Source organism: Ooceraea biroi, chromosome 3 (assembly GCF_003672135.1).
Source record: "Ooceraea biroi isolate clonal line C1 chromosome 3, Obir_v5.4, whole genome shotgun sequence".
Classification (NCBI taxonomy): Eukaryota; Metazoa; Arthropoda; class Insecta; order Hymenoptera; family Formicidae; genus Ooceraea; species Ooceraea biroi.
In genome coordinates this window covers 14113683-14137711 of record NC_039508.1, presented here as the reverse complement: position 1 = coordinate 14137711, position 24029 = coordinate 14113683, and the positions used below count along the sequence as shown (strand labels likewise).

Genomic DNA, 24029 nt, shown 5'->3' with positions numbered 1-24029 from the left:
GTTTTGTAAGCACTCTGTATTCTCACGATTTTAGTTTGTAGAATATTTGTAATGGACTCTAACGTTTCAAGAATGACTATTTTATTGTACAGAAATTTTCTATTATACTTGTTGTTACACTTGATCATCATTGTACCATGCCTTTTGTAATCGGTAATGTTAATTGCATTATGTAGCATTGTAACACGTAGCAAATTGTAAGACATTCGTCGAAGTCATATGGTTCGCCGGAGACTAGGTGAACGCATGGAACGCGAGAGTGGATGGAGATTAATTCCAGTGCTAATTTAGTGGTAGATAGCAAATGCTTTGGCTGAAGTGTTCCCCCGGGTAAGCTATACGCCTAGACTTCTAGCCGCAAATGAAACTCTGCACCCCACGCAGTTATCTTCTTTTCTTTCTTTCCTTTCTGGCTAGTAGTCTTCTAGAAAGTACAAAAAATCTTGGTTAAATCGGTATAAAAATCTCGGACGAAATTACGTAATTTCCATGGTAGTTTGCCACTTCCTTCCTGATAAAAATCAAGCATTTCCATCAGTGGTATAATGCATGAGAAATGGTAACATCAATATTCAAAATGGTGCATATTTGATTCAATAAAATTAGTTCTTAATACAAAATTGTGTTTGAATTTTGCTAAAAGCATCCACATATATAATAAATATATAATAAATCATCTATATTAGAAAAAAATGTATTTTTGGTCCATTATTGCATTCTATTATTTAAAATTAAAAATTTTATTTTTCTGCTTATTAATAATTTAATGAAATTTGGAAAGTGGAGCGCATATGGAAATAAAATATATTTATTCCGATATTGAGATATCTAACTGATTTTGTAATCAAAGATAGTGGAGGTTCGTAGCAGATTTATTGGGAACTAAGTGTGCAAGGAACCTACAAGCTAAAATCGTGAGAATACAGAGTGCTTATAAAACTTGGTAACTTATTCATCACTTAAAGAATAATGCCCATATAATGGTAATCAATAATTTCAATTGGTTTTACGTGCCGAGTCGCCATTATATAAGCGTCTCAAATTGTCAAACTTCGGTATATTTTATTTAATAATTACCACAGAAAGCAATTGTATTTACGGAATTCATTGTTCTATTTTTATCACTTATTATTTCATTCCTATCATATATTGGGTGGATATTTAAAATTTATATCAAGATAGCTTAGATATGATCTCAAGATATTTTGTTATCCAACCAGATAAAGCAACGTAGCATCTAAACGATAAACCTAAGACTATCTAGTTATATGAATGGAATGTATCGTTTTTCGACATGCAAATCCCAAATTTCACTTTGTACATTAGTCACTAAAGACCTTTGGACTCAAGAGTCCCTATGATCACTAGTTACTTTCTACCGGACAACCGCGATGCGTCTTCGGCATTTGTATATTCTATGGTGGTTACGAATCAACTAGCCATCAGGGGACGCCATGTTTACACTGTAATTCGTGTGTACGGTTCGAGGTGTACGGTGTGTACGAGTGTCTCGTGTCCATCCGTTATTTTGCGTGTAATAATGCTTACTTATTTATTCACGTAGCGCAACGCGTTCGAATACCGGTTCACGTACTTTCGACTGATACGACGATATACGTAATTGCATCGCGTTGCCGCGCAAACGTTTTTCCCTTGAAAGCACGCAGCCGAGCTGGCCTCTCGCGTATACGCGGTACTCGTAGCTAAATGTCCCCTCCGTTTCTCGAAACATTGTTTACAAGCAGGCCCACGCTACTGGACGACCGTGCGATGATCCGCGAGGCGCGAGATTTATTCTAGAACACGATCCTCCCCGCAGTTGCAGTGCGATTTGCCGTTACTACCGCGTAATGTCGTACTAGCGTGTGCATTTGTGTATTTTATAACCTGACCACACGAGCCAAGTACCTCTTGCTCTTGTACATCTTCTTTATCATGTCATTGCATCTTTGACGAAACATTATCAAAAGCGGTAAGATATTTCGGCATGGTATGGCCTGGCTTTCTTCCGCTTCCGATTTTTGTATCTCTGTACTTTGTTCCGGGCATCAATGGTCGCTGTTTAGATTGAATTTTTTGTCAATAATATAAGTTATCAAATTGGATAAATGAGCACGATGGAACAACTTGATTGTTCGAGCTTTTTTAGGTTATGTTTACTCCACTTTCGTGTTTATTTATGCACACATTTTTATTTAACCGCTTTATTTTATTATGTACAACCGTATGAGTAATGTGCACAATGTTACATGCAATTTATGTTATTATTTATAATATAACAATATATCTGCTTGCAGCTGTATACTTAAAAGATATCACGATGTGGCAGACGCAAAGTAATAACAATTCCAACTCGAACTCTACGTCAGGCGAAAGGAATAATTTGCGTACTCTGGGTATGACCTCTGCTATTAGCGTGGCGGAGCCGAAACCTATGGATATTGCTAGAACCAACGAACTGAAAGAGGCCCTGAAACCCTACAATGTTTTCGAGTCTGAGGAAGAATTGAATCATAGGATGGAGATTTTGAGGTATGTTTCATTAATCATTTATAGTCACGGTGCATGAAACGATACATAGATTCAGCATGTTATTTATGACATAAAATTATTGGTGTGTTTGACAAAATTCGTTTACTTTTATTAGCAAGCTGAACGCACTGGTTAAACAATGGATAAGAGATACGAGCATAGCCAGAAATATGCCACCGAACGTGGCCGAACAAGTTGGCGGCAAAATATACACGTTTGGCTCGTATAGGTTAGGCGTGCATCACAAAGGTGCTGATATTGATGCGTTATGTGTTGTACCACGTCACATATATAGATCAGATTATTTTACATCATTTTTTGAATTGCTGAAAATGCAGGAGGAAGTTACAGATTTAAGGGTACGTAGCTCAAAAATAAATACTCTGCACGATTGTTGTCTTCTCAAATTGTTTTCTTTGAAGGTATTACACATGTAACTACGACATCTCTTAGAGTTTGTGTCATACATTCGCTTACTTGAGAATGAAAAGTTTTTATTATTTCTGTTTTATTATTATTTGTGTGATGAAAATTAAATTAGAATACAAATAATGTAAAGAATAATGATATAATCATTTTATGCACCATAAGTGAAATAATTCTGTTTTTCGACTATCTAATTGTGATTTTATAAATGACGTTTGCGACATTTTTTTTAATTGCAGGCAGTAGAAGAAGCCTTCGTACCAGTTATAAAAATGAATTTCGATGGTATCGAGATTGACATGTTATTTGCAAAGTTAACTCTTAAGGAAATTCCAGATTCAATGGTTGGTAATATTTTATATCTATTATATATAAAATTTATTTATACAAAAGCAATGTTCTTCCATACGTATTATCATACTTGTTTAATAAATTTTTAAAGGATCTCAGGGATGACATGCTTCTCAAGAATCTTGATCAAAAGTGTGTCAGAAGTCTCAATGGTTGCAGAGTAACAGATGAGATATTACGTTTAGTACCTAACATAGAAAACTTCAGATTGGCTCTTAGAGCTATAAAATTATGGGCGAAAAGTATGAAACTATTTTTTTTCTTACCAAATTTCTCACGCGTATTCTCGTCTACATTTATCTTTTTCATTTTTATAGGACATGGCATATACAGCAATGTCTTAGGTTATCTTGGCGGCGTGTCCTGGGCGATGCTGGTCGCTAGAACATGTCAGCTGTATCCCAACGCTGTGGCTGCGACTCTGATAGAAAAATTTTTCCTCGTATTCTCTCAATGGAAGTGGCCACAACCAGTGCTCCTGAAACAACCCGATAACGTTAATCTGGGCTATCCAGTTTGGGATCCAAGAGTAAGAACAATTACAATAATTTATACTTTACAAATAAATAATTTAATAAAAAATGTATTGAGTAAATAATATCACGTATTTAAGATATTACAAGACTGCATAAAATACTACGTAAAACTTTAAATTCTTTATTTTTAGTTATTTAGATTCATTATTTTCTGGTTTTTTTTAGGTAAATGTTTCGGACAGATATCATCTGATGCCGATCATTACGCCAGCATATCCTCAACAGAATTCTACCTTCAACGTGTCGGTGTCGACTCGAACCATCATGCAAGAGGCGTTCGAAAATGGATTGGCCATAACCGAAGAGATAATCATGGGTAAAGCAACGTGGGACAAACTGTTCGAACCACCCAATTTCTTCGGCAAATACAAGCACTACATTGTATTGCTGGCCAGAAGTTCGAGCGCGGAGGATCAGCTTGAGTGGTGCGGCCTCGTCGAATCAAAAATACGACATTTAATAGGTAATGAAATGAGTAGAGACTTTTGTGGAAATCATAAAACAATTTTAACATTCTCAAAATATCTCTCTCCCTCTAGATAAATTAACGCGGAACTTTGTAAAAGTAAAAATAAATTTTAATTTAATTTAGCTAACCCCATAATAGCCCCATAGCATATAATTTTACATAACATAATTTTTTACATGTGCTTGTTTAATCGATTTATTAAACCTTGAGTTATAACTATTTAGAATTCTATATTTACAGTTTTCTGCCACTTATATATATATATAAAATGTAAATATGGAACTAATAGACTACGCGTGCCAAAATGGCAAAATAACCCTTTAAACAGGTACATTGGAAAGAAATCCTCACATTACCCTGGCACACGTTAACCCGGAAGCATTTCCACCATTGGATCCCGAACCGGGCAAGCATTGTTCCATGTGGTTCATCGGCCTGTCATTTGCCAAAAGCGAGAGCCTCAACATTGACCTCACATACGATATTAAATCCTTTGTAGAAACAAGTAAGTATATTTTTTTATAATTATATAAATATATCTAATGGGATATATATATTTATATATTTTTTTCATAGTTGAGAGACAAGCAGAACAAATAAATATGCTGAAGGAGGGAATGTGGATCGAGGCTAAGCACGTAAAGAGAAAGGACTTGCACACTTACGTATCTCCAAGTTTATTGAAGAAGGAAAAGAAGGTACGGAGAAACGCTTTTATATTTTTAAATTTCATTTAATATTTAACGTTGACTGTAAAACTCGCCTATATCGAAAAACTACTATTTACACTAAAATCAAATTTCACGTTAGCAGAGCAAGGGATTGCTTATCTGAAAATTATTTGCTATTAAAATGCAAATGCACAGGTTTCCAGTGGTGTACATCGAAACGGCAACATAGCTGGAAATGGAAACAGTGGTAGTGTATCACCGCGGAACCAACAAGGCGAAACAACCAACAGGAAAAGATTGTCGGATCAAGTTAGTTGCGGCAAGAAAAGAAGAGTTAATGACGCAGAGGAACAAGTAGGTAACCTGCAGTCGTTACCACAATTTAATCGATTAAGACGAAATGGGAGCTGTGTTGTACGTAAGATTATTCCGTAAAAAAGTTAATAAGATCATTGTGGCACATTAGTATCCGAAACGGTCTAATTGTGTTACAGACGGAAAACGCATCTTTAATAAGCCAAACATGTGGAGACGATAGCAATTCTGGGTTTAGCATGGACGAATACAAGCAGAGTCTATCGGCTACCAAGGACGTAAGACATTGTACATATAATAATTACATGTATTTTGCATGCTTTGTACAAAAATATATACATTATAAGTACGTAACGAACAGTAATTTCTGTGATATAGGGTTAGGCATTTAAAGGTAAAACATAGTAGGCGATAGTTCAAATTTAATATTAATTAAATGAAATATTTTAGTTAAATAAAATGTTTTCATTCCCACGTCTTGCCAGGTAAAGGTAAAAAGGAATATAGATTCGTCATATTATATAGTAGCCTTAATTGTTCGCTTCTTTTGTGCATTTAATACATATTTGTCTGTGTTTCATATATTAACAATTTTCTTTCTTTTTATATCCTATATAAAATTCTAAGAAAAAAGGAATTCGAAAATACGTAAAAATAATAACACGGCAGATTACACTTTTATTCTATTATATATCCTATTTTTTATTACATGAGAACGCTCAACGCTGCATTTGCGAATACGTATTCCAACGGACGCGATGTATTGGAGTACGTCCGACAGTTCGATTGACGGTGATTAATAATACCATTCATTCTTCCGGAATGTATGTCTGTTGCAGGAAGGACCTACTAGTACGTCCACGGTAGCGCAAGAGGGATTCGTATGCACTTGATGATCACTGCGGGATTGTTGTCGTACAAATCCACAGACGCGCCCCTGTGTCATCTAGACTCTAAACTTTCACGCAACCATCCACTGCCCACTGTAAGTTCTTCGTTTCGTAAAGCAAATCAGCATTATGCAATGGAGGGAACCTATTTGGGTAGAGTCAATCGGTAGATGACTATGTGTGTGCGACGGACTATAATTAATACTATTTATAAAAAGAAAAAAAAACATCGACAGTCAATGGGAACAATTTACACAATTGTGCCAGTGTCTGTGATGTGCTGGCCCATTATATCACGGGATTGTATGATAGTTCTGAGATAATTCAAGGAAGTGGCGAGGATTATATATTATCGCTTGGAAACGAATCAATAATGATACTTTTTATATTTCCTTTTTGTATATATCTTTACATTATGCCTTTCTTTTTTTTTTATCGATAAACAATTGAACGAGAAACTTAAGATTTGATAATACTTGATGTTTCATAATTTTACGTAATTCTCATGACGAACAGACATAGTTCAATCGAAAAAATTTGCATGTATGGAAATTTCCGTATCCGCGAATGTTTCCGCATGCTAAAAAAAACAAAAACAAAAAATGAAATATATTCTCTTATATATATAAAGTGCATTTTTTGTAATGCACAGCAAAATATGTTTTGAAACAATGTGTATCGTTTAGTTGTAAGTAGCTTGTATATTTTGTTACTCAGATTAGAACGCAAGTCACAAGCGTCCGTGATCCATGCTTCAGAGCTTGCAAGTAATATCGTTGATTTCGAACGCTCTACAGTTTATACTGAACATAAACTGTTATTTATGCGATACTTAATATTTGATATTATTTGTAAGGATTAAGTATCCCCCGCGATGCAGAGTAGATAGTATCATTTGCTCCTATCGATTACCGTTGTATTTATAACAACGGAAGTTAATGATTTACCGCCTCTCGCTTTATAATTGTAATGCAATTATATTGGTCATATAATTGCATTGCAAAAGTCACCGACACTGGCATAAACCTCAGGATGTTTCATCTACAAAGTATAAAGTACCGAATATATGAGGCATAGCATAATACTCGTTAAAATAAAAAAAAATAAAAAAGATTTAAAAACAAATGAAACATCTAGAATAAACCATTGACTATCCTGTTGATAAGAGTATGTTGCGTGAAACGATTTTGTTACGGAGCCGCCTCTTAGTTCTTGCTCAAAAATAGTTATCGCTTTAACGAACTAAAAATGGGCTGACATTAGGATGATTGAAATCCCCTGTCGCCCCAATCGGTGAATTTTTTCAGGTGTTCAATTCTCCTAATCTTTATATGACTCCGATCCTTGGCCCTGATTCCGACTATCTTCCTCATTACCACCTGAATTTATGTGTTAAAGGCATGTCCACTATCATATGCTACAAAATATTTGATGTTCACACATACACACACACACACACACACACACATTCTTTGATATCTCTAAATAGAATCATAAATATCGCAATGTATATGCAGAAATCAGATACTAGCAGAGATACATACTTGTCAAGTCAAGGATATTAAAACAAGAGTATGGGAAGTATAGGAATATGATGAGACTATATCTCTCTCTTACAGAATTTGCGATATTAGTACTTTACGTGATTCTATTACAATACAATATATAACATTTAATTTGATTATTCATTAACAATTTAATTAAAATTAAGTATAACGTGAAAACTGTAATTGCATTATAATACTTTGCAAGTGCTTGGATTCAATATTCAGTGATCGAAAATCATTCCGTTACTTGTATATATTTATAGATATGCTGACGTGATAGGTTTCGTTATTTCAGGGCCTTATCGAGTCATTTTACTTATTGATTAGGTTACACGGTTCTCTGTATGCTAAAAACTAATAATAGAGTACGATCTTACTTCTTTCACGCTTTTTCGTAGTCACATTAACTTTGTGCTTGAATTTTCAATATTGAAATATATTACGTATCGTACAAAAAGGACTAGACCATTGGTTTGTTCATAAGTCCTATATTTTATTTTTGATAACCATTAGATATATTTCATATATTAAAAGAAAAGTTTTGATTTGCAATATGTAAAAGAAATCAGATCAGTTTGAAAACATGAAAATAAGAAGAAATTTATGCAAACATATATAATAAAAATAAATGTGTATATTAGCACTTCTATTTATGTATTCTTAGTTATCGCGTATAAAACAATAATCATCATTCTTTTTTATCACAGAATTTAGTGGAAAATAAATGCTTCACTTAACATTATTCTTTACAAGCTATAAATATGTGCATAATTTTTTTTCTACAATATATAATAACATTTCCAGGATTAAACATTGTGTTCATTATACTTGCATCCGTCAAAATATCTGTTTATGAAAGTATCTTGTAATTATATCACATGATTATATTATATAATGAGAAAAGAATATGAATAATGTATGTATAAGATCTTTTCATGAATTGAAGATATAAACATCTTTCATATTGCAGATAAAAATATTTATAGCTTTTATATTTTCTCAAATTTCTTGTTTAGTCTTATTTTGCTAAAGAAAGCCAGAGTATGTTTTATGTGATGCTGAAGTAAATTTAATAAAACTTTTTAAATTTAATAAATGAAATTTTCATACTATCGAAGGGGACATTTTCTATGCACGTACGTAATTTTCTTGTTGTCACGTGCAAATATAAAATTGTTTAGTTTTACGTGACTGATATACTTAAGATTTCGATTTAGCGATGAAAAGAGCATATCATGTTGATCGTCTCCGAGTGGTTGAATATTCTGCTACATATTAATATATATATATAATTGCATTTCGATGTACAATAATATATATTAATGAGCAGAACCAATAAAAGCTCAACTTGCGGAGACGCATAGTATGTTTTCTTTTGTTTTTAATATGGAACTATTAAATTCTACAGACCATAATTACGGTGCAATATAGTATTTTTCTCTTTTTGTTTCTTTGCTAAGATACAGGACCATTTTTAGTTAGAAGATGATATGGATTAATAAAAAACCTCGCAAATTTACATTTTAAGCGACGTCAGGAAAAAAATGCGAGAAGGATGCTAATACTGTTATAAATGATACATGGATTACGCTAAATTTATATAATTCGAATGTGTTAATATTTTCCGCACTTTTTGTCTCCTTGTGCATCAATCATACTAAGGATGATCGTTACATCGTGTATCATTAGATCTCAGCACTTTTTAAAGTTTATGTCTTGTCCAAGCGGCATTTTGGGGAATCATTGTGTCGAACAGTCAAGAATCTCAATTAATAGTTTTGGTATTAAGTAATCAACAGCATATAGTAATCAACACAAATCTGCCACTTACTCTTTCTTATCCATAGATTTTTGTATTTAGCTTTACGTCTTTTATAAATATCTTATTTTTCCTTGTGTTTTTTTTATGTCACTGCGTCGTGTATTCCAGTTATTATAATTATTATTTTACTGTCTTGAATTTTGCTTCACAAATCGCAAATCTCTAATAAAACTTTAATCTTCTACGATTAAAAATACGAAACAAAACAATTCTTAATTTTTTAGATATTATAACATTTGGACATGTTACAAAGATCTCTCTTTCGTCACTCAATAATGCAGAACCATTCTTTGCTGCTACCAACATTTACATCAATTCCCTAATAATCAGATTTAGTATTCATTGTCTAACTATATTAAATTTATTATTGTCTACTCATATATTTTTTATATTAAACATTATTTTTTTCTTAGTTGTGAGATTTATGCAGATCATACATTGCATCATCTGAATGAGAATGTAAAATGCCATAAGAACGTGGATTGTTGTTACAGTTATTATCAAAACTGTAAAACGTATTAAACTGTTAGGTACCATCGGCGAATGGAGACTGAGGATCGCGAGCAGTGGACATCAATGTTATTCTTGTATGCTAAATCTTATTGTCACTCTTTCATGGATTTGAGACTGTCACACGCTGTCCAATTCGTACCTCTTTGTCTGTCTTTCAAAAGTAGTTAGACATGTCTGTAGCACACATTCTCAATTCCCATATAGCCTCTCCTGAAAAACCGCCCCCGTCCTAAAAACCACCACCGTTGGCCGATGTGGGCATCTTGCAATTTTCGATAGTAGAGCAAGGGAATAACAGGAAAGGAAATCGTTCTATCATTCGCCCCCGCAATTTTACTTTTTATTACATATAAAAGAAAACGAGAGGAAGTACGAAACACGAAAAACGCTGAAGGAAAAGGCAGGCACACGAGGATTTATGTCGTACGAAGTGCGGAATCAGTGCACACGGTTCCTTCGCGCGGAAAACCACGGATCACGCTTAAGATCCCGTATCTTATATCACGGTTATCGAGCTCGCTATAAGAGGCAGGAAATCATGCGTTTAGCTCGTGAGATGCGGAAATCTTCATGAGTTTATACGTGAGTCGGACCTGTATACGTATACACGCACGTCGATCGTACGTCCGCGAAATATGCTCTGTCAACGTCCACGATCTCTCCAAAAGAAAGTTATTTTGTTAGGTCGTGAATGTTGTACATGTGAATGTATGCACGTATGTAACAGAATTATCGAATCCGCCGCGCACCCACAATATCAGCAATAGCACAAGAGAACAGCCAATAATATACATAATTTGTATCTACGATCATTGTACACTCTGTATCTTTCCTTAATAAACGGAAATAAATTTTTCTTTCAACTCCTTCAGCCAAAATCTGATCGTTGATAGCGTTAAGGCGAAGTGACAATCCAGAGATTTTCTTCGAGAGATTGTTTCTATGGATTGTTTGAAACTACGCTTGATCATTTCGTCTTGCAGCAATCAACAAGTTCTCATTGTCGTAAACACCCTGTCCATCATCCTAGATTTTATGACAATTGAATATCGCAATCTGTACATGTTCAATTATGATTTAAATTGACCTTTGATATTCCATCGATATTTCTTATTTGAATGACAATGTCTTAATTATGTCTGCAGTTGTTGATTAGTCAAGCGAGTTGGGTAAGTATTGCACAATCTACTGTGTGCTTTACATAATTGTTCTTTCATGATATAGTAGGATTATTTACAAAGCTGAATCGATGTAATTGACAATATTTACACAATTATGCGAATTTTATACATAGAGATATAACTAAGGGACATAGTAAGGAACTAAGGCATTAAGGAAAACTTAAATGTATGAAACAATTTATAAACAATAAAATTATACAATACTAATTTGAAAAACATGTGAATTTATTGATGAAAAATAGAATATTTTATAAGTTTCTTCGCATTACTAATACATCAAAATTCTTTTTTTATTTAAATTTGATGATCTACGTAATAGTTTTTAAAACCGATAGGTACGCCATGGATGCCTTTATTATCTGCAAAAATGCATTATATCTTCAATACTCTTGTCATTTATTTACATATAAGTATTAAAAATAAATCAGAAACAGAGCAATTATGCAAGATATCTGTGACTGTCCTGTTGAGAACATTCGGGAAGATCATCGAATTTACCGTGCCAAATGTTTCCAAAGAAAAGACATAAAACTTCCCGGCCGTTAAACATAACGGCTTTCGTGATCGAGCAATGCATATCATTAGAAGATGTACAAACTCGGATGATGATTCGTACCAGTTTATCGAGTAACATGCCCACTCCAAAGCCAAACTCTGAAATAGAACGTACATATAATTTAATTACTGAATTAATATAGTTTTAACGTAACACTAGATATATAAGTATATTATTCTCACTTCGCTAATCAAACATTCTCCCAAAAAGCAATAACAAAATGCTAGCAGCACTACTGCTATTGAATACATCATGAAATGAATAATCTCGTCTATTTCTTTTTCACCTTCGGCTGTCTGAAATGTTATATTTGTTGAGTTATAAGGATCTAATACAAAAAGGAGACGTAAGATATAAAATACTATAGGATATTTTCTTATCATTCTTTAATAATCACATCCTGTCTCGCGAAATACAATTATTAAAACGTTGCTGCAAGTTTCTGTTCTGTATGAGTAGACAATGTCGCTTAATTAATTTAATTCAGTAGAATATATATACATATCATATAAAAAGCGGTTTTTCGGTTTCATCACCATAAGTAGTTGGTACAGTATAATGCAGAGAGAAAATATTATGCCCACTGTCTGCACAAACATGAGCCAACTAAACGTATCTGCCAAGATATTTGCTAATCTGCAAATTCGCGCAATAAGAATATATCCATAAAAAAGTTACACAATTATAAATCAATTATGAGTGTAAATCACGATTCCTAAATAAATCGTATTTTTATTTTAGAAATTTCGTTTAATTTAATAATGTAAGAAGACAATATAAGGGACATTTTCGGTGCTTCTTGACAAAGAAAAATCGGACTCTCACTGTATTAGCTCCATGTGCCGTTTTACGAGCACCTTCATTTCGTAATGACACTTTGATGACTTCAGATCGATGTTTTTCATCCGATGATCAAGAATCGACAATTGGCCACATAAATAAAACGTCAGAGAGATCATGGCACTGTCCGCTGCAGTCGCACCAATGGTCAGGAATGTGCTTGATGGTATTAAAATCACGCAAAACAGCACGTACGAGCGCATCCCCGATATCTCGTAGACAAGATTTACGCGAACCGGCAACTCGTATGGAAGAGTACAGTTGCCGGAACCTGTCAGAGGATCCATAGGATTTTCCGTTATCCGTAGGATAACTTACATGTATATGTGTATGTATATGTATGTCGAAGCGTAAACCGCTGGGGATTTATTGTATGAGAGCGTAATATTAATAGAAATTAGCGCAAATACGTTTTGAATGCAGGGTACTACTGGATTACTCCATGTAAAATCGTATTAGCTTCTATAAAAATTGTCATATGCTTAAGTATAAAAATTATATATTTCTCTCTTTCATAAATGTGACATTATTTTTATAATAATATAGATGACTATTACATTTTATTACATGAGAGATTTTCAACTATTATTTTTTAATAGTTGAGTTAAATAGAATTTATATCCATTATATTAAATATGATTTGGGATTCTGATAAAATAAAAATATCATAAAATCTTAAATTTTAATAATACTTACCATATTCATTAGATAAGATACAGGCGAAGATTGGTGCTAAGTAATATAATGCAGGCACAAAAAACAACGACGTTACAGATGACGTGGTAAATAATGTTGAAGCTATATTATACCAAATCACTTTATATTTCTCATCATAAGTTTGATAAAGTCCTTCTTTAACGTTTCCCTTTATAACTGCCAATATGGGTAATAATTGATCTTTCTTCCATCGGAACATCACGTTTTTCAACACAATCAGGATGCTTGGAAACACAAAAGTGATGTACCTCATGACCTTCTTCATATCGTGCATATTCTGCATTAAATTTACGATCAACAATAATGAGCAACTTATGATGTACGTGATATAAAAGAAAAATCGGAAATCATTGTGATTTTCTGGCCAGAGACCGATTATCGACAGTAGCAGCTTACTCCACGATATCACTTGTTTGTCATAAAACGATTCTATCCGCAATCGCATAATTTTTCGCAGAACATAAAATGTCAGTCAATTAAAATTGTGAAAGCTGGAAACAAATTCGCAAAGTCAAGGCGTTTTTTTAATTTTTCAACTTTGAGTAAGATCAGCGAATGTCACAGCGAACGTGAAAAATATCGATGCTCTTGATTACTGTTCTTATCGTCTAGACATGTCCAGCGCAAAAACTTCTCGTAGCAATGAAGAATAAAGAACTGAAGAAAATTGAAGTGTAAGGATAAATCGTCTCGGAATAGAAAAGTAGCTGGACATCGCGCAAGAAGAAACTTGAAGAACTTCACGGCACGTCATAACGGGTATTATATCAATATCGCTTTTTTTATTAATCCATAATTGCACCTATCCGCGGTGGTTCTCGCGTGAGGTATCGTGCGAAATTTCGCCAGCGGCGCAAATCGTTCACGTGACTCGAGCATGTGAGCAATCTTGAACATTGCAGGTGCCTAGGTAAATCTGCATGTCTCATGAGCTGCATTATAACGTATTTCCGGAACAATGTGGCGTGCTTTGACCTTAGATAAAAATATTACAGCAGTGTCTCCTTCGACTGAACGTCGCAGCAAGTTGCTGACAAAGAATATTAGTTTTCCTTTAAGTAGTATGTAACTCATATCCTTAAAATTTCTTTCAAAGTATTTTAAATTTGTATAATCCAGCATTATAACTGTTATGTATATATAATAATAAACTATATTTTAAAAAATTCGACTGGCATAACAAAATAATTGTTATCACTTGTTTGAAGGATCAGTTAATTATTAAAATAACCACGCATCAGAATTATTTCTATTTTAGAGAGTATTTAATATAATCCATTGTACTACTATGAGAAATCATAATCTGCGAGATTTTACACGATATTGTACCATGATACCGAGATCTCGTTCGTGCAATATGGAATCATAAGAGATTAAGAAACTTGCATTTATGGTAAGCTTTATTTACACATGTTACCATGCTTATTTATGGACAACGATGAGCGGGAAAGACGATTGGTTGGTAGGAAGAAAGAAATGCATACGAAGGAAAGCTTCTCCAGAGTCGGCGAAGAGCGCGTGTGCAATACGCTAGGTAGAGCTTACATCACGAGCAAATGGATGCAACTGGTGTCATCAGTTAGTGTTGCGAGTGCTCCCAAGTTGCATGACACAAGAGCAGAAGCCTTAATAAAACGATTCAAGTGAAAGAAATTTGATTCTTTCTGACTTTTAATATTATAATAGTATCTGAAAGATTAAACCCGAAGGCATAATCAATCTCTGCAGACAAAGGAAGATTGCAAAAATATTGAAACATCATGAGGTACAAGCATATTGGTCTTGTCGGTGCATCATTAATTATAACGCTCTGCCTGCTCTCTGGACTCATGTACTATTTCAATCAAGGTATGATTAATTGGATCGTAGGTCATTCTAAACGGGTTTTGATACTATTTTTATGTCTTGAGTTTTCATTGTCTCGTTACTCGTTGGCAGTTTACTGTCTAACATATCACATATAGAAACCTTATTATATTTATATATATTGTAAAATATAAAAGATTGAAAGAAAACGATTGTTATATATAATACTCTTTCCTCTATTTCTCAATATTCTTCACGGTACAACAAAATACCAACGATTGAATGTCGTCGAATATGCAAACTGCTTAATGGTTATTTTCTATTCTGTAGCACGTTCGCGTCATTTTTACAAGATAAAAGTGCGTCGTTCCTAACATGCAGCGCAATCAGTAAAATATTATTGCTTCCATGAAACAAAGAAAATAAAGAATATAAAGCAGTTATCGATTACACGATATTGTTCGCTGCACATATAAATCTCTGAAAAAACTGGTTTCTAATTTCATATTAATTTATTTCAAAAATGTATATTAACAAATTCTTTTTGAGATATTTTCGTGCGTTTCAGACAAGTGTCCTGTCGGTACTTTCCTGTGTTACAACAGCACCATATGCATGCCGCAACGTAGCTGGTGCAATGGTGTATCAGATTGTCCATACAGTGACGATGAATCTACTGAAAATTGCTGTGTGTTTCTTACATTAGTATACTGTAACGTTACTGCAAGTTTCTGTTCTGTAGAAGATATTTCTTCTGCACCTAATTCTTATCATTATTAAAATCCACTTTTTCATTATTAAATTATATATATTTTTTAATTAGTAGTAATTCAATAAATTCAATTTTGTCTAAAGATCTTATCGTTATTGTTTCTTGAAAGCATTATCAATAAACGATATATATACATATATTTTTTTTTAGATTGTGTGAATTTGGACTACTTTTCATTTATCTTATTTACATGTAAATCTTTTGTGAGAAAAAGGAAAGTCTGATTTTTAGATTTTCCAAGAACATTTCGCTCTTTAATTAATAAATTACTGTGTAGTTGACATGCACGGAACTTGGGATTGGTTTACAAAGGACAGACAATATTTCTGGGGAAACTTAGAAGATTGCGGTATAATATCATAAAATATGCAATAACTAACATAACATTTACAGTGTTTAAGAAATGTTTTTTTTTAGATACACGTGATGCTCCAGTTAGATGCACTTATGACATGTGTCACGTGAGTTGCACAAATTATACTGAAGTGCCTCAGAATTTGTCAACAAACGTCACAGCGATGTATGCTTTATAGAAGATATTAATTTATTAATTATATCTTCATATATAATTCTATAATGGAAAAAATAATGACCGAAATGATTTATTTATTCAATAAAATCGTGCATAGATTAATTAAATGTGTTCCTTATACTATTAATTAATTATTGATAACATCGACATGTGATTTTTATAGTTTCTTAACTGAAAATTCGCTTACGCACTTAACTCGCAATGTGTTATCGAGATACCGAGAGATACGCCTATTGTAAGTTATTTCTGGAATGTTAATGTTCTTGCTTTGATATTAAATTTTTAGTATTGTATAATATTAAATCGAGTTTTTTGATAAAATTTTTTTATCTTTTGTAATTTTAGATATCTCGATAATAATGATATAGTCGAGATAGAAAAGTGGGCGTTTCTTCATCAAAATGAGTTGTTTTGGTTGTAAGTATATATATTTTATTTATATGAAAAGGAAGGATATTACCAAACATTAATAAAATAATTTTAAATCGAGTATTTTGTAATGTTTTAAATGACCGCCGTGTAACGAAACTTATTGTATATGCAGAGTCCTCACGACTAATAGAATCAATGAAATACAAACTGGTCATTTAACGGGACTGAATAAATTAGAAACCTTGAGACTGGATCAAAATAATATTGTGATGGCAGATTTTTCTGACCTGGAAAACAGTACTACTGTATACTTGATGTAAGTATACAGTTGTAGTTATTATATACGAAAATATCTTATTTATTAAATAATTAGATATTGTTGGGAACAATTCATTTTATTCCGTCAATTTTTCATCATGAAATAAATACTTGCTCTTTATTTAATGCTGCAATTTTTGTATTTTCTAACTCTTTATTCGTTTTTATCTGCGTTAATTTGTAATATATATGTATGAACATATTTCGTTGATTGTAGAGATCTGAGTAAAAATATGTTGACAACATCATCCTTGAAACTTCCACAATTGCCGACACTGACAGAAATGTAAGCCTGCACAGTTCATTTCGTGAAAATAGGAAATATACGCTTACATCTACGATTTTCTAAATCGATATTTCAGAATATTGGACGAAAATCGTTTCGAGTCGATAACGGAAGATTTATTCGCTGGATGCTCCGCTTTGAAATCATTGTACGTAAGTAGATTACGGAAGTGATTACTGTCATTGTTAATAAAACTCGTGCGAGCTAACGGAGCAACGATGATTCAGGAGTATAGGACACAATAACATAAGCAGCGTCAATGAGAACGCGTTCCGAAATTTGCAGCAACTTGTCGAGCTGTAAGTTCATACATGTTAATAACGTGAACGTTGATTTTTTCGATTGTTGTACGTGCAGTATTAACACGAGATCATAATTCTATCCCAAGCAAATCCTTAATTATTAAAAATTTATTGCCGCGCGAAAGACAGTGTAAGGCACGAGATGGAAGATAGAATTCATCTCGAATGCAATTAACAGTAGATTGCGTCTAACGAATCTACCGCAAATTGGTTGTCAACGATCAAACACTGTTAAAATAGAGTCTTGTTTCAGTAACTTGGCTTACAACATGATAGTCACGCTATCGCCGAACGTGTTCCAACCTGTGAATAATCTGTCGAAGCTGTAAGTATGCAAATATCTGTGTTATAATATACGATTTGCGTGATAATCAGCCTTACGTTCGAGCTCGAAACACGTTCGTGCTTGTGGTCCATTCGCTAGTGCTTAGTGCTAAAGATCTGTTCGCGAAAGTGAACTACGGAAACGTCACGTACCCGCGAGCAACCGGTTTTAATTATACTTTAAGCTTGTACGCTTGTAAACCGGAATCTATTCGAAAATAAAACTCGTTATACGAGCAAATCGCCTGATATAATCTCGTCCTTTCAGATTAATCGGTTACAATCCCGTCGCTGAGTTACCAATGACACTTTTTAGTTCACTGAACAATCTTCGCTCCCTGTAAGTCGCCTGTATCTTTTTATTTCTACAGGGAGATGTGTAGCTTGCATAGGGTTTCTGCTCATTTGATGATACATACTGGTGTAATATCAGGAGGAAGATATAGTATCATGAATAAAACTTATATATTAATTTTGTATTTATACGTTAATAACGTTGTATATATACCGTCGCCTCTTTCTTTATTAATTTATATTTATAATAATATTAAAATATTGGATTTTTTAGTGGTTTAGAGGACATAAACATGGACAATATGGACATGGATACGTTCAATCTCCAAATGTTTCCAAATCTTGATTTCGTGTATGTTCCTATTGTCATTAAGTACAGAATGATTTTCGATTCAAATCGATTACATCAAATTGCAAATTTTTCAGATACTTCAAAAAGTTCCACTATTGCATGACCTACGCACCAAACGTGCAAAAATGTCGACCTATTAGCGATGGTAAAACATATATTGTAATCGCATAAACATTTCTTATATATTTTATTGCAACAATTAATTAATTTGTTTAAACTATTATATATTCAATAAAATTTATATTATGCAAAAAGATGACGCGATGATCTTTTCTTTTTTATGTTTCCTTGGAAGGAGTGTCATCGGTGTCTCATTTATTGGGTAAACCTCTATTAAGAGCTGCTGTTTGGAGTATATCTTGTGTCACTTGTCTGGGTAATAGCCTCGTTCTTTGGGGCAGATTCACCGCTAACGACGAGAATCGAGTTTTGAGCATTATTATCAGAAATCTTGCAGGTAATTATTCAAATACAAGTAAAATAAAATATCGAGAAAGTAAATAGCGCTTCTGCGTTCTTCGAAAACTAGACGTCTGCAAAACTCTAAAAAAAAAGAATAACGCAACGAACAACTTTCAATAATAACATAAAAGTAATCATGTGAAAATATAAGAAACAAATAAAACTAACTTTCTAATTCTTGATATTTCGCGACTCTGAATATTAATCGTACTTTCGAAAACATACATATTCCAAGTTCGCTGACATTTTTGTAGAAATCTAAAAGGCATGGCGGGTCGCAGGTCGCTCACCACTGCTTTAGGTATATCACATACGTAAGATCGCTATGGACACGAGATAACGACGGCATAAATAATACATTGAAATGATTTGTAGTATGTACCAAATCGCGACATACGGGCGAGTTATCATCGTCGCGGTTCGCAACAAAGCGCAACGTGATAATCGATCGAGCACATTATTGTTAGGCTCGCTATAAATCATGAGGTGGTAAAGTCACGTAATCCTTTTACAGTGTCCGACATGTTGATGGGAATATATCTCTTCATAATCGCTGTAGAAGACGCGAGGTTCCGCGATAACTACCAACAGGAAGCGAGCACGTGGATGTCCTCATGGTCCTGCACAATTGTAGGAGCGTTGGCGATGACATCATCTGAGGTACGTGCATTAAAAATCTAATGACACGAGATTACAATAAGTAACTATGAATTGCTCGGCAAGGTTTCTGTGCTGATCCTGTCATTTATGTCCGTGGAGCGGTTTATTCTGATCGCAGCCCCATTAAAATGTCATCGTGCTATGACGTCGCAAACTGCAGCCTCGTCGATGATCGTCATCTGGATTATAGGACTTGTTCTTGCTGTAGTGCCAGGTATGTTTCTGACAAACAGCAATCGTTAGTTTTATTTAAATTTAATAGCTTGTATTATTACATTATGAATAAATGATTTATTTCTATCGCTATTTTCGAATGTCATAAAATGTTTGAACGTGCAAGAATCTTTTTTATATACTTTTTGATTCTAATAATTGGTATTTTTGACTTCCGGAATTCGGTAGTCATTCATTGGAGAAGCAGCACGAGATTCTACGGTATCAATGGAATGTGCTTTCCTCTGTACATTGACGATCCGTACTTGACAGGCTGGGAGTACTCTGCTTTTATCTTTTTAGGACTTAATCTCCTCGGGTAAATTATAAATTATTACATTTTTTATAATTAGACATGGCTAGTAATATGGAACCAATTGCCATCTTTAATTTCTAATTGTAATTTATTTATTATCTCTGATATGATAATGCTGATACATGTAACACCAAAAGACATTATATCTTTTCTTAAAAAATGGGATAAAGTTACATATTCGAAAAGATCAGTTTTGGTGTTACTTCCATATCGTGTAATCATAATTATTTTATGGTTATTTATTCTGATATTGAATGTCGGAAGAAGAAAGCCTTCAAGCCTTCATCATTGCAATCATTTACAGATTGATGATCATTGGTTACGTCTACGCTGCCATGTTCGCTAGCATCTGGAGAACGCGCCACGCCACGCCGTTGTCAGTCGGCGATTCCGAGTTCGCCCTCAGGTTCTTCCTAATCGTGTTGACAGAGGCGGTATGTTGGGCACCGATTATAGCGTTGAAGATCCTCGCCATGATGAAATATCCCGTGCCGCGTGAGTGCAAACTCCAATGCAAGTTTTTCATCGATTCGCAGTTAAATTTATACGATAACTACATTAAATTTATAGCCGACTTGCACGCGTGGATAGTGATTTTCATCCTGCCGGTAAATAGTGCGATCAATCCGCTATTATATACTTTTACTACGCCAAAATTTCGTGAGAGACTCAGCGAGGGTTGGCTCGGGAAGATATGGAGCTGCGTGTCGAGGAAACATTCCAAACAAGGTTCGTGCTTCAATAACTCATTATTTATTTTCTTATTTTAAAATTCTTTGCAATTAATAGATAAAAGTTTACTTCCATCGCAGATTCCCAGACGTCATCCAGTATCAATAAGACCACAGTTATCGACAAGAATATGATGCAGTCGTTACCCCTCTGCATCCAATACGATGCGACGTAAGAACACAGCCGTTTACGAGTTAAGAACAAAAAGAATCCGAGAAGCGGAGCTAAAATTAGTATAAACCCGTGTTTTATATATAATATACATAATAACATAAAATAATATTAAGTCTACATTAAATGTTATATAAATTACTGTCGCAGATATTTATCGATATTGTGCCATGTTGCATTATAGAGCAGAAATAATAACTCTGCACAGCATCCGGCATGAGTAATAGATAACTATAGCTTAGCCTAGCAGTAGTGAAATTCTGCGGCTTAGTAATCATCAAGAAACCCGTTGTGAAAGAAGATTAATACTTTTGTCGCGTTTAATAGAATTAATTCGCAAACGAATCATCACGCTGAATCACGAAATTTTCCGTACATAATACAGGAAATAAGTATTATATATAGCTTGATTTACTACGTTATGTCGCAGAGAAAGTGTTTTTTATTCTTCGCGAAATATTATGTAAATTATATAAATATTTGCATGAACATCAGATTAATACTCAGATTAAAAAAGAATAAATGTTCTTCCAGTTGTGCCAATATTGCTCTATTAAAAGCAAAGAATTCAGCAAGATATCACGTTCTCATTGTTTCTTGCTTAGCGCACCGTAAGAAAAACAGCCAGAATCCGCGCTTTGTCCCTGAATGTATCGTTTCGCGCATCAGTGATCCCGGCATGCGGATATTTCAATTGTGCGAATGCCGATGGTCCCCGACGAAGCGTCCACCCACGTAGTGGAAGCGTGCTCGAAAATGCACATAAATTATTTTCCGACGAAGTCGGAAACGCGACCGTGCTCCGAAATATTTACGACATCGATTCTGACATACCGGCAAATCATGTTTCACGATGTGGCACCGTTATCCCGGGTCAGCGCCACTTTGTTCCGTATTATTATTGTGAGATGAGAAATTTATCTTCGAACGCGGGCGTGACTTTTTAACGACTTCACCGCCGTACGCTTGAAAACGAGCATTACATCACCGAAATATGCACGATTAGTCGACGTAAAACAATTGGTCATCTCTCCCGCCGCCATCCATCCTTACAGGGATTACTCACTAAGCCGATAATACATTACAAAGCCGATAATAAATTACAAAGCCGATGAGAAAACGAAGAATATTATGACAGACGGAAAGTGAGAAATATTATAGAACATATGCGATTAAATACAGCTCGCATTATTCGTGTAACCATTTACGGATAAGTTCTTTCACGGTAATCCATTAAAATACGCAGAGATATAAACAACGGGAGATGCAATGATATCCGACTTCCGACTTTCGGAGGGTTACAGTCAGTCGTAAATCATGCGAACAGCCAAGAAAAATGCATCTCGCGAGCACTCTACGATCTACCGGCACGTGGGTTGGCTCTTACGCGATATAATGTGTAATTTATGGCGGATGGCCAATGGTAAGGTCCCGTTAAGGGGCCTCGATACTTCGCCCGAGACAGACCGCCTTTTAGGACTGACTTTTCTTCCGCCTTAAGCTGCTAAGATTTCTTCGGCTACAATACAATTACGCCACGACGTGGGCGGGGATATGTTACGCGATCGTCCACAAAATTGTTCCGGAATAAAAAGTCGAATATATATCGTCACGACGATGCAAGTAGATGTATGTAGATTGTAGATAGTAGGTGAAACGCATGCTGTGATGCATAGGTGCAAATATTGCCGCATTGTCAACTTATCACTTGAACAAAAATTATATTTTGTAATAAATATAGTAAATTCTCGAGTTCTAAATATAAAGTTTTTTTATTAGCTTTTGAAAGTTCTTACATTATTGTTATTTCAACAAAAATTGCATGTTCCTCCGAAAATTAATAGATTTCTAAAATATGATTCAAACAAAATTTCTATTTATTAAATTTAATGAACACTTTTGTATTCAATGTATAACAAAGTGATCCTGTTTACACGCAGTAACGGTATTAGGGTTCTCGACTACAGCAAGGAATGTGAAAGAATTTACAATGGACAATACATATGCAGTGTTACATAATAGAGTGTTGTAGTTCTTTTGTTAGAGTAATATTCGAAAGAAAAGGAGCAATAAAAATATGATCTTTCGAAAATTCTTCCGAGAAGATATCTGTCAGGAATACAAAATGTAGAAAATAATAAAACAATGCTACAGACTTTTGTTACAATCCAATATTTTTACTTATAAAAATACTAGAAATTTTCTATCGAATATAATAAGATGCATTATTCATTTATATACTATAATATTTAAATAGCAATTTAATTTAAAAATTCTTGAAACACAATACGCTTCAAGTAATATCTAATAATTACACCTTTGAGTAATTAATTTGATTCAATTAATTTCTGGATGAATTCGACAGACGGATAAAAGTTGATCGGAGGACTACGCCTGTCTGCAGACTTTAACAATGAAAAGATTCTGAAAATGTTAATAAAGTCTGGAACAGATCGCTCGCCAATCTACGAAATTGGCCGGTGAGATTCGCAAAGAGTTAAAGACGGCCATCAAACGATCTCCGGCGCGAAATCGATGCGAAAGAGCCGCCCGCGCCACGGATCTTCCTTCCCACAATTATAGGGTATAAAAATTCTTTCGGATTTCAGTCACGCGAGCAAAGGTTACATTCGGTCCACGGGAAGAAGATTTACGTGCGAGACAGTAATTGGTGCTGGTTCGAATTTTTACAGCGTGGTCAGTTTCTACGCGGATGCAGCCCCCCGCGATAAGATGTCGAGTATCAAGTAA

The 24029-nt window shown here is 34.2% G+C and overlaps 3 protein-coding genes across 11 annotated transcripts; 2 read left to right on the top strand and 1 right to left on the bottom strand.

Annotated features, from left to right (window-relative positions):
- The first annotated feature begins 1444 nt into the window (after nt 1–1444).
- On the top strand, nt 1445–7294 carry LOC105286807 (poly(A) polymerase type 3). Of its 4 annotated transcripts, none has more exons than XM_011352023.3 (12): nt 1445–1972; nt 2298–2532; nt 2648–2891; nt 3198–3302; nt 3401–3551; nt 3627–3838; nt 4011–4308; nt 4643–4819; nt 4891–5012; nt 5181–5399; nt 5480–5578; nt 6140–7294. In XM_011352023.3, exons 2-12 carry the CDS (start codon nt 2321–2323, stop codon nt 6191–6193), a joined length of 1893 nt encoding a protein of 630 aa, XP_011350325.1. In that variant the 5' UTR covers nt 1445–1972; nt 2298–2320; the 3' UTR covers nt 6194–7294. The 4 variants fall into 4 exon arrangements, with proteins under 4 accessions (XP_011350325.1, XP_011350326.1, XP_011350327.1 ...); XM_011352024.3 differs by having other exon boundaries at nt 5480–5588; XM_011352025.3 differs by having other exon boundaries at nt 1446–1972; nt 5181–5339.
- A 3449-nt stretch (nt 7295–10743) lies between these two features.
- LOC105286809 (odorant receptor 82a) lies at nt 10744–14100 on the bottom strand. Of its 4 annotated transcripts, none has more exons than XM_011352032.3 (6): nt 13763–14100; nt 13346–13643; nt 12635–12920; nt 12346–12445; nt 11992–12105; nt 10744–11907 (listed from the first exon to the last, which is right to left on the bottom strand). In XM_011352032.3, exons 2-6 carry the CDS (start codon nt 13638–13640, stop codon nt 11650–11652), a joined length of 1053 nt encoding a protein of 350 aa, XP_011350334.1. In that variant the 5' UTR covers nt 13641–13643; nt 13763–14100; the 3' UTR covers nt 10744–11649. The 4 variants fall into 4 exon arrangements, with proteins under 4 accessions (XP_011350334.1, XP_011350332.2, XP_019889687.1 ...); XM_011352030.3 differs by having other exon boundaries at nt 10744–11612; nt 11752–11907; nt 13346–14039; XM_020034128.2 differs by having other exon boundaries at nt 13739–13822.
- A 133-nt stretch (nt 14101–14233) lies between these two features.
- Nucleotides 14234–23061, top strand: LOC105286808 (relaxin receptor 1). 3 transcript variants are annotated; one of them, XM_026968153.1, is made up of 23 exons: nt 14234–14427; nt 14625–14759; nt 14833–15214; nt 15741–15860; nt 16222–16293; nt 16362–16464; nt 16640–16711; nt 16822–16893; nt 17021–17164; nt 17384–17452; nt 17529–17600; nt 17680–17751; nt 18008–18079; nt 18347–18418; nt 18647–18724; nt 18799–18869; nt 19020–19181; nt 19701–19846; nt 19910–20060; nt 20249–20378; nt 20680–20870; nt 20946–21104; nt 21188–23040. In XM_026968153.1, exons 3-23 carry the CDS (start codon nt 15127–15129, stop codon nt 21280–21282), a joined length of 2211 nt encoding a protein of 736 aa, XP_026823954.1. In that variant the 5' UTR covers nt 14234–14427; nt 14625–14759; nt 14833–15126; the 3' UTR covers nt 21283–23040. The 3 variants fall into 3 exon arrangements, with proteins under 3 accessions (XP_026823954.1, XP_026823953.1, XP_026823955.1); XM_026968152.1 differs by having other exon boundaries at nt 14625–15214; XM_026968154.1 differs by lacking the exons at nt 14234–14427; nt 14625–14759; nt 14833–15214 and having other exon boundaries at nt 15773–15860; nt 16095–16293; nt 21188–23061.
- Nucleotides 23062–24029: the final 968 nt, after the last annotated feature.

Bases quoted from the DNA above. Each gene is read 5' to 3' on its own strand.
- LOC105286807 (XM_011352023.3), top strand. From the start codon at position 2,321: ATGTGGCAGACGCAAAGTAATAACAATTCCAACTCGAACTCTACGTCA. The intron at 4,309-4,642 runs GTAATGAAATGA...CCCTTTAAACAG, and splicing joins AAAAATACGACATTTAATAG to GTACATTGGAAAGAAATCCT. The intron at 5,579-6,139 runs GTAAGACATTGT...TGTCTGTTGCAG, and splicing joins GTCTATCGGCTACCAAGGAC to GAAGGACCTACTAGTACGTC.
- LOC105286809 (XM_011352029.3), bottom strand. From the start codon at position 13,811: ATGCGATTGCGGATAGAATCGTTTTATGACAAACAAGTGATATCGTGG. The intron at 12,446-12,634 runs GTGAGAGTCCGA...GCGAATTTGCAG, and splicing joins CGGCACATGGAGCTAATACA to ATTAGCAAATATCTTGGCAG. The intron at 11,908-11,991 runs GTGAGAATAATA...GTTCTATTTCAG, and splicing joins GAGAATGTTTGATTAGCGAA to AGTTTGGCTTTGGAGTGGGC.
- LOC105286808 (XM_026968153.1), top strand. From the start codon at position 15,127: ATGAGGTACAAGCATATTGGTCTTGTCGGTGCATCATTAATTATAACG. The intron at 15,861-16,221 runs GTGTGTTTCTTA...ATTACTGTGTAG, and splicing joins TGAATCTACTGAAAATTGCT to TTGACATGCACGGAACTTGG. The intron at 17,752-18,007 runs GTAAGTTCATAC...GTCTTGTTTCAG, and splicing joins TTGCAGCAACTTGTCGAGCT to TAACTTGGCTTACAACATGA.